At 40.1% G+C, this 10,303-nt stretch overlaps 1 protein-coding gene across 1 annotated transcript in view; it reads left to right on the top strand.

Annotated features, from left to right (window-relative positions):
• The first annotated feature begins 952 nt into the window (after positions 1–952).
• SPG11 (SPG11 vesicle trafficking associated, spatacsin) overlaps positions 953–10,303 on the top strand; it is an 82,184-nt gene continuing 72,833 nt past the window's right edge. The window contains 4 exon segments of the mRNA XM_088024772.1: positions 953–1,219; positions 3,933–4,117; positions 5,106–5,330; positions 6,740–6,941. Of these exon segments, the coding sequence (XP_087880898.1) occupies positions 966–1,219; positions 3,933–4,117; positions 5,106–5,330; positions 6,740–6,941 (866 nt within the window). The 5' untranslated portion in view covers positions 953–965.

The raw sequence follows: 10,303 nt of genomic DNA, 5'->3' as shown, positions 1-10,303 counted from the left end.
GTCACCATCTTTATCCAGCCCATCGGCAATGTCTAAGGGGGCTGGGGGCGGGGCGTTAAAAAAAAGAAGTAAAAATTTTCTAAAGGGGAAGTAAAATTTGACGGTAGTGGTTGGGGTAGGTTGAGGGAGAATTTCTTTTGAGCGTGACATTACAGCATGTTCACATGATAAAGCACCCCAGTAAAGGGAGAGAAAGAAAAGCAGGAGAAAAAATTTTACAAAGTCTCATAACAAGAGGATGTGAATCAAAGGACAAGTGGAGGGGTTGGCCTGTTGGTCACCTGTGTGACCCCAGCTGATTGTGGAAAAGAATGTGTTAAGAAAGATACTGATGTTTATTAGGAGAACTGCCTAAATTCCTCCTCCACTCCTCTTCTTTCCTCACCCCCTCTGCTCCTCTCCAGCTCTGCTTAAGACCTTGGATCATAATTCCTTGAGAAGCCTAGTAATGAAACGGGAACTCTACCCATACCACCCCTTAACTACCCTGTTTCCCTGCCCTTTACAAGGGATATTATTTGACTTCAACATTCAGGTCAACCTTGTATGATGGATCGGTCCACACTACCAAAGACATGGTACCATGTGGACCTGTAAACGAAAATAACAGCACACTAGGAAAAGCAAAAAGAGAGAGGCAGGAACCGGTTCCAATAGAGCGGAAGCATTTAGACTAAGAAAGCAGAGGGTAATGCTAGGGAGTGAGTAAAACTGCTACAGCGTGCCTGAGGCCGCTAAATTTGGCCCTTAACTCTTTCAAGGTAGTTAAGTAAAAAGGCTTGAAGCAAAGGCAGATGTAACTTTGCTGGAGCAATTGACACCAGCGTCCACAGACCAGGAACGCAATCGGGCGAGACAGCTCAGCTGTCCCGGGGAGAGTCACGAGGCGGCGACAGGGTGGGCTCCACTGCGCATGCCCAGAGCGCAGCTGCGCTCAGGTGACCGGAAGAAATGGCCGAATCAAAATGGCTGCAGAAAAGGCCGCGGGAGGAGCTGCTGGCCGCGGCACCTGCAGCGCTAAAGACATGGAGCGGGTTCTACCTATGCTGTTGGTGCCGGTCCCTGTGGAGGCAACGGGGCGGCTGGGATCTCGGGCGCAGTTGCACAGAGAGCAGGAGGTTGTGGGGAGCCTAACAGCTGCAGGCAGCCTGCAAGTGCTTTCCTTGGCGCCAGGCGGCCGGAGCGGGGGTACCTGCTGCCTCACTGGCCCCTTTCGGCAGTAAGTGCTGCGGGGGGGCTGGGCAGTGTCAGAGGAGTCCCGAGCCTTAGCTCGGCTGGCCCCAATGCTCTCCTTCAGGCGTGGAGGTGGCGGGAGAGGAATGACAGCCGCGGGAAACATCTCAGAGACGATCCGGGTGCCCTCTCGGAACCTTTTCCTCGCTTTGCAGCCCCACCCTCTCTTCCCCGTTCCCGGGGCGCGGAAAAGGCCTCCAACTCCTCTGCGGGCCACAGCGAACCCGGAGCAGGTCCCAACGTAGGGGTTCTTTCATTAATTCAACATAAGTTAATTAATCGTTACTGCGCTGTGCACCTTGCCCATTTTCTTCTTTCAGTTAAATCCCTTAAAGTTAGCAGCTGGGGATCATCTCTAATTTGAATCATCCTGATACCTTTTTCTTGTGCCTGAAACAGCGACTTCCTCCCCCTCCCCGCCCCCCGCGCGCGCCGCCCCCGCCGCCTTCTTCAAGGATAGATTCTAGTTTGCCCACTCATTTATTCACTCAACGAATATTTATTACACGCGAACTGTTACATAGGAGCAGTCTCTAAAAAGTTTAGTAAGACATATGTGGAGCTTGCAGGATTTGGGAAGACAGAAAAAAACAATTATAATCATGTATTAACTTTCCACTTCTGTAACTCTCCGTCCAGGAGTTGGAGTTTATGTCATGAAGTTTGAGAGTGCCCTCTGAGTCTTTGGGCTCTCTCGCTCTTAAAGTTTTATTTATTTAAGTAATCTCTACACCCAACATGGGGCTCAACTCACAACCCGAAGGTAAAGTGGGGTTTGCTCTCCCAACTGAGCCAGCCAGCACCCCTGGGCTCTTTTTAATAGAAAACGTTCAGAAACCATTTCCTAAAACATTTAGTTAAGATGTGTCTTAGCTTGGAGTCGCCAGGTTCTGTAACAGTGCCTGACAATAGAGATTTGTTTGTTAAATAAGCCAGTGCTTTAATCGATTGGGCGTTTGTATTCTTTTACTTCTGATCTCTAGATGCTAGGAGGAAGAATCTCTCCATAGCGGAAATCAGTTTATTCCTGTGTTCCGGTTTATTACCGTGTTAAGTACCTGTGGACACAGTCCTGAAAAGAAAGGAATGAGGCAGAGAAAAGGAGAACTCTTTAAGTGTTTGAGAATTTAAAAGAAGACACACACATGAAGTAATGAGGGCATCCATAAGCTACTGCATGAAATTAGTAGATTGAAGGAGGGTCAAGAAGGACTTTCTATTTGAATTGGATTTAAATTCAAGTACTTCATGGGGTAAAAATAAGGACAAATTTACAGTATTCAGGGTTTACTTATCTCAAAGTAAACAGTTCTTTTTATATATGTTGGAATCAACTGTACATTCTATAGTTATTTTTATTGAAAATTTTCTGTTTTTTCATGTTATGGGTCCATATGCTAATGATGTCAATGGTGTAACTGTATTCTGCCTTTTAAATATGCCTTAATGTGTTTAATCTTTTCCATAATCGACATTCAGATTGTTTTCCAGATGTTCACTGTAAACAGGAATTGGATGTTCATGAAAAGTCATCAGTTTAGGTATAAAGATAGAAATATAAAGTATGTCAGTCTTTTTCTTTAAGTACATTAGAGCACCAAGTCTGATTTTTTTAGATATAAAATTTATTCTGTAGAAAACAGCTTTTTTTAAAGATGAAACTTTATCAGCATGGTAGACTCCTCTCATTCCATTGTATTGTTTTCAGAATTGGGCCCTTTCACTTTTTTTTAATTTTTAAATTTTTAAAGATTTCTTTTAGAGAAGACAGTGCTTGCATGTGGGCACGTGTGTGTGTGGCGGGGGGAAGGGCAGAGGGAAAGGGAGAGAAATTTCAAGCAGACTCCTCTTAGTAAGGAGCCCAATCCCATGACCCTGAGATCATGACCTGGGCTGAAATCAAGAATTGATCACTTAACCAATTGAGCCACCCAGGTGCCCCCCTTTTAAAAATTTTTTAAATGTAATTTAATTTGAAGCTATAGCATCATTCTTTAGTCTCTTTCCACCATTCTTAGCCATTGTTTGTGTGTTGACATTATACTGCTTTAATAATTTTGTAAGTGAGCTGTCCAGCACGGTAGCCATTACCAACATGTGACTTAATAAATTTTGCATTTTTCCTCAATTGCACTATTCACATTTCAGGTGTTCAGTAGCCACATGTGGCTGTTGGTTACTATATTAGACAGCGCAGATGTATAGAGCACTTCCATCATCATGAAGAGTTCTGTTGGATAGAACTATTCCATAATATAGCATCTTGGAGTCTTCATAGTCTATAAATACAAATAGTCACTTTTTAAAAGTCATTGAAAGCATTTAAGTTAGGAAAACCTATTTTGTTAATTGTGAGTACCACCTCTTGTAAATAATATACATATTTGGTTGTTGATACTTATGACCATTCCTTTAAACGTTTCATCAGGATTTAAGATGAAGGAATAAACGCAGCCATCATTTATTGCTCCATGCTCTCTTTTCATCCCTCACTCCTATATTGTTGGCTTAAAGGGGGCTCGGGGGAATGAGGGGGGACGTCCCAGAGCAATTTACATTCCCTTAAATTGGGTTGTGGGATTAATGCTACTACCATGTGGCCTAAAGAATTGTTTTTTACTCCTTCTGCCCTTCCGACCTCACTGTTGTGGGTAAACATTGTGGATAATAGAATATAATAATCTACACTTTTTCCTTAGCTTTGTATGGGAGGATTCTTGTAACAGCAGCTCACCAACAGACAAGCCCAAACTGCTTGCTCTTAGTGAAAATTATGAACTGTTTATCTATGAATTTAATTTGAAAGATGGAAGATGTGATGCAACCATTTTGTATAGCTGTAGCGAGGAGACATTGCAAAAGCTCATTGAAGATCAAAATATCAGTAAGTATTTACAGGTGGTCTTTCAGCATGTTTAAGTCTGTGATGTTACTATGTAATCTTAGATATTCCAGGAAAAGATCTTATAGAGATGAAATCAGGGAGGGAAATTTGCCTTGTCCAATACAGTAGCCACTAGTCACATGGGGCTGTTGAGCATTTGAAATGTGGTTAATGTGAATTAAGATGTCCTCTAAGTGTCAAATACATACTAGATTTTGAAGGCTTAGTATAAAAAAAAATCTCGTTAATGGTTTTTGTATTAATTACATGTTGAAATGATATTTTGGATGTAATAGGGTAAATAATATGTAAAAATTAGTTTCACCTGTTTCTTTTCTCAGTGCAGCTACTAGAAAATTTAAAACTTCATTGTGTTTGTGTTTGTGGCTGACAATATTTCTATTGGATAGTGCTGATCTAGACTGGTTACCCATGCTGAGGGCTGCAGGGAAACAGAAATCAAAGTACTCAGACTTCTCTATTTAAGGCAGTAGCATACTTGACACCCTTGATTTTAAGGTTCATTTTTTTTTCTTTTTCAGATTTTTTATTTTTAAGTAATCTCTACACCCAAAGTGGGGCTCAAACTCACAACCCCAAGATCAAGAGTCGCATGCTCATCCAACTGAGCCCACCAGGCACCCGCCTTCTTTTTTTTTTTTCCCCATCTTTTTCTTTTAAAAAAATCTGATTGTTCTTGTGGGGTTCCCAGGATAAGTAGGGTTGTTTTTTTTTCCTCCTCGAATCTTCTGGTGTGCTATCAGACTCTGGCCATAAACAGAATGAAAAAAGACATTGTAGGCTATCTTTATTCATCCTCTTACCTACCTACCAGTAATCACTTCCTTAGGTGGGTTTGAGCAATAACTGCCTAGAGTGGGACAAAGTGGTGTTTCTTGTTTCACCTGCTTGTGTTATGTTTACAAAATCAAAGTTATCAACTGTAAAATTGTGACCAGTGAGTTTGAAATAATCTTTTCTTTCCTAGGTGCTTCCTTATTATCTTTGAGAATTCTGTCATTTCACAATAACAAATCACTATTGTTCATCAACAAATGTATTGTCCTACACCTTGTATTTCCTGAAAGAGATGCTGAGATCAGAGTACTCAGCTGTTTCAGGTTACCCTTGCCTGCGCAGGCAGCGGACAGGATTATTGACACACAGCTCTGCAGAGGAATTCTTTTTGTTTTGAGTAGTTTAGGCTGGATCTGTATCCTTGGCAACAAAGATGGGGATATGTAGGGGAGGAGACTACCTAGAAGGATGAGCCTTTTTTTAGGCTTTTAGTTTTAGGGACTGGTATATAGGTAGAAATGGTTAGTTTTTCAGTAAAACTTTCCAGGGAAAAAGATCTTCATGAACTTAACATACTCACCAATGTTGCTTTATATTCTGTTGAAATATTTTCTAACATGTACATGTTTTTTCATAGTCCTATAATGATCCAGCTTGTGTTCTTTCTAAATTATGCTCTGTTTTACCCATTTATTCAAAACATGCTTGTTAAATATCTCCTATGTGCTTGCTCCAGAAAGGATTTCAAGGACTGCTTATAATGTGATATGTTCATGTATAAATGTAATCCACCTATCTCTAATGATTCCATCATATTAGTGAATCATAGGATTTGCTTAACCATTTTAAATTTGGTTTTGGAAATACAGTTTTTTTGTCTCTAGCAGATCCATAGATCATTAGCAAAATTGTTCTAAAGACTTGGAAAATGACCCCTTACGTGATTTTGGAACTTCTATTTCTGAATTCAAGGGATGGTTTTTCTACTGTAGATATAAAATAGCCTTAATTAAAATTTCTTTTGTAAAAATGTCATAAAATGTTGCATTAACTTCATCTTTGTTGCTAGGTTATAGAACAGTGCTGTGGTAGGCACTAGGCTTCTATGGCTGTTGAGCACTTGAAGTTGGCTACAGTGATTGAGGAATGGAATTCTCAATTTTACTTAATTACAAATTGAAAAGCTGATACTTGCTTCAATTATTGGAGAACTTTTAAGTATATTTAAGTTCTCAAATGCGAATTTTACAAAGTTTAAATACAGATCAGGTATTTCCAGTGAATATTTAGTGTCTAAACTGAGATTTGCTACAAGCGTAAAATACCAAATATTGAACATTTATATGAAAAAAAGGTTGTAAAATATCTCAATTTTTCATATCAATTACATGTTGAGATGGTAATATTTTGGATATATAGGGTTAAATAAAATGTATTACTAAAATTAGATTTACTGGTTTTTTTACTTATTTAATCAGGCTACTAGACAATTACAATGACAAATATGGTTTACATTCTATTTCTCTTGGACAGCACTGTTGTAGAACACTAGCGGAAAATATTAGCAAGGTATCATTTAAGGCCCGGCACCGAATGAATGGATTTTCAGCAAGTATTGCTGAATGAGCTCTCTGTCAGGTTTATTGGGCCACCAGCTTCATGGTCCTCTGATTACTGTGATGAGGGCTGCCTCGGTGTCCGCTATTCCTTTTGTTACTATCCCTGCAAGTTTGCAGCCATGAAGTTTATAAGGTCCCTCCCATCCTGTGCTTGAAGTAGTGAGGCATACTTAAGACTGGCATTTTCTTTAACTCTAACTCAAAGACATCTTTGACACAGTGGACGGTACACATGTAGCTCATGTGGATTTAGCACTTGCCCAGGAAGATAGGTGTAATGAGCAACGACAGGAGCCAGCCAAGATTTCTTCCTTTACTTCGCTGAAAGTGTCTCAAGACCTAGATGTTGTAGTGGTTGTCAGCTCCTCCAACTCTGCAATCGCTCTTAACTTCGATTTGTATTTCAGGTATGTAAATTACTGCAGTCTCCAATTCTAGGTAAATAATTAAAACTGTAAGGTGAAAAATGTACTTGTTAGCTTTTTTTTAAACCAGTTTTATTTCTCTATGCAGCTAGATCGTGTTTTAGCTACTACCTAGTGAGGTTGTTACTGTAAAATTGTGCAAATGACCATTGGCTATCTTTTTATTAATGTATATTGAAGTTGTGATTTTGATTTGTATATGTTATCTATGGATTATATTATCACGTTTTATTTATTTTTAAAGATTTTATTTATTTGACAGAGAGTGACACAGCGAGAGAGGGGAACACAAGCAGGGGGAGTGGGAGAGGGAGAAGCAGGCTTCCCGCTGAGCAGGGAGCCCAGTGCAGGGCTCGATCCCAGGACCCTGGGATCATGAACTGAGCCGAAGGCAGATGCTTAACAACTGAGCCACCCAGGCGCCCCTCATGTTTAGTTTTGAAAATAATCAAGTACATAATGCATAATAGCACAGGTGGCTATTAATACATTATTTACCCACTTTTTGCGCTTTATTAGAGTAGAAGAAAAAGGGATTTACCCTGTGTTAGAATTGCTTCTTAGGTGGCTTGGGGTTCTGGCAGCCTCAGGGATTACTTTTCTCTTGAAGGACTTTGATAAGATACTAAGCTAGCTTTGTCCAGCTGAGGATTTCCTCAGGTGTTTCCCTTGAAGGACCCACACTTGTGGCTATCTATATTAGTAAAGATTGAATGCTTCTTTGTGTTTTTGATTTAGATATTCTAGTGACTTCTGATTTTAAAATGTTTGAGAGAGGTATGATATGAGCGATATAAGTACACACCCCAGCCTGCACATTGCACCCTATCTAAAAGTAGGCTAGTCCACATTTATGACTTTCGGTAGTTAGGGCCATTCAAAACCATTAGGATTTCTGGTCCTAACGTGATATGAATGAGATAAACAAATCCTTGAGTAGTTGGTAATGCACTTTGATGGCTTTTATTGCGTATTGTTTGGATCATAAGAGATGACAAATTCATCTTCACATACCTACCAGAATTTCTTACCACTGTGATTTTTTTTTAAGTGGCTTAATGCTTTTTTTTTAATCTTTAATGCTTTAAAGAAAAAAACTTTAAGCAGGGATGATCAGCACATTCTGAGATCATGTGCTTGTTTATCAGTAGATCATTTTTTACCGACTAAAACATACCCTGTGTATACAGAGTTATCTCCTAATCATCTACCTTGGAAAATAATTTGATAGGTGAGGAGGGAGGAAGCCTACTCAGCCTCCCTGATCCTTGAGTGTAGGGTTCCATTCCTTTGGATATTTTGGTAACACTTCAAGAGAGCTCTGAAGAGAGCATTAGGTACATTCCTTTGAACAAATTGCATTAAACTCAGCTACTTTAACATCAGTCAAAGCTAGTGTTTTATTCACAATAAATTTAGGGATCTGTCCTGCCCAACTAAAAGAGTAATCTCTATATTTACATGAATGCTCTTTAATATGATTTCTCGGGAGTTGACTGCATATTTTATTTTCTAAGTGTGCTCTGAAGTTTAAAAGTGTGTTTCTCTTTCTTCACTCCTGGTTCTAGCTCTTTTTTCCCCCTGATACAGAATGTTAGTCTCTCCTTTTCATTTTATCCTTTAAGATCTACCTCTCTCATGAGGCCTTTTCTTACTAAAACCCCTTCCACTTGTAATTTTATACTCATTTTATATTTCTCTTTGAACTTCTATAGCACTTTTGCTTTGAATTACAGTTTGGTACTTAATTGTATAGCCTTGTATTCTCTCATTTTTTCATGTTTCCTACAGAGTTTGTAAGCTCCTTGAGAAGCTAAACTTAGGTTTGTTCTTTCAGTTCATTGTCACTGACTTTTTCTACTAGTTTACTTTAGCTGACCGCTCCCATACTCTTACCCTGGTTTTGTCATTGTTTGAAACTGTTCTGCCCCCACATTGCTATTCTACACATCTCACCACAACTTCCCAAACCTTCCACGTCACTTACTCAAGTACCCCCACTCTTGTTGTTGTCTGACATCATTGGAATTTCCAGTCAGTTGACCTTCCACTCTCTAGCCCCTTTCCAGCCCACATCCCTCCCTTTCCAGCATGAATTCTGACCCTCATTTCAGTCCCTTTTTTGCACGCACCCTAAACTCTTGCTCCTGCCCTATGGTAGCACTTGGTCTGACAAAATCTTTTTTTTTTTTTTCCCCCTCACTCTGCCTTCTCTGTCCCTGCATGCAAGCAACCAGGCCCTTGTGAGAAAACCACAAAGGAAAATTGATAGCACTATAAGTTGACTTTCGCTACCTTCAACTGGTCTCTGAGTATTAACTGGAAATTTTATGATTTTTCATGAGCCCTTTCTTTACAACAATGTTTTTAAACCTCTATTTTCCTTAGGTCTCTACTCTTCTCTTTACCCCCAAATCTTCATGGGTGACTATGCCCCCTACTTTATAAAGGAAGTAGAATCGGTCTAACCAGAGCTCCCTCAGTTTCTCACATTAAGTCGCAAACTCACTTTCCTGTACCTATCTCCTCATCTTCCCTTGTATTTCAGTGGATTCCCCTCCTTCTATGAAGGCCCATCCCTCTGTGCTCTGGATCCTATTTCTTCCTTCTTTCTAAGGACTCTTCCATTTCCTTTCTTTTTTATATCTCAAACCTCTTTTATTTAGATCCATATCTAGTGAATCACCAGGTCCTAGTCACTCTGCATCCTAAATGTTTCTTGAATCTGTCCACTTAAGTCCTCTGTTATCACTCTCATCCATGCCACTGTCATCACTATCTGAACTAAGGTAAGGTTACAGCTCCTAATTGGTCTCCTGATGTCTGCTCTTAACCCTCTCAGCGTCATGCTCTGTACAATAGCCAGAGTGATGTTGTTAAAACGGATAGCTTATCAGAGAAATAGCCAGAAAAGTCTGGGGACAGGGTATCCACCTTTCCTTTGGGAGGATGGGGAACGACCGTCTTCGCGCGTCCTCTTCTCTCACTGTCACCCTGCCTTCTCTGACTTCTTTAGGTCATCTCCTTGATAGATGTATGTTAACATACTACCTTCAAATTGTTGAAAGGGTTAATAATAATTGAAGTGCTCAGGGTGTTTAAATGCCTCTCTTTCTCCCCCAGCTACTCTTCTGTATCTGATCATATTGCTTTTCTACTTAAAACCTTTATTTAGCTTCCCCCCACCAAGATGAAACTAAATCCTTAATAGCCCATAAAGCCCTGCACCGTCTGTCTCCTGCCAGGCTCTCCAGCCTCATCTCACACCCCCTTGCTTCTCATTCCCTATGCTTTAGCTACCTTTGCCTTCCTTGTGTTTCTTAAATGTGACAGCCCTCTTTCTG

Source organism: Eumetopias jubatus, unplaced genomic scaffold, assembly GCF_037043125.1.
Source record: "Eumetopias jubatus isolate StellerSeaLion01/CBP00866 unplaced genomic scaffold, mEumJub1_p1.0 scaffold_7, whole genome shotgun sequence".
NCBI lineage: Eukaryota > Metazoa > Chordata > Mammalia > Carnivora > Otariidae > Eumetopias > Eumetopias jubatus.
Note: the sequence above shows the minus strand (reverse complement) of the source record. Positions and strands in the feature narration are given on the sequence as shown.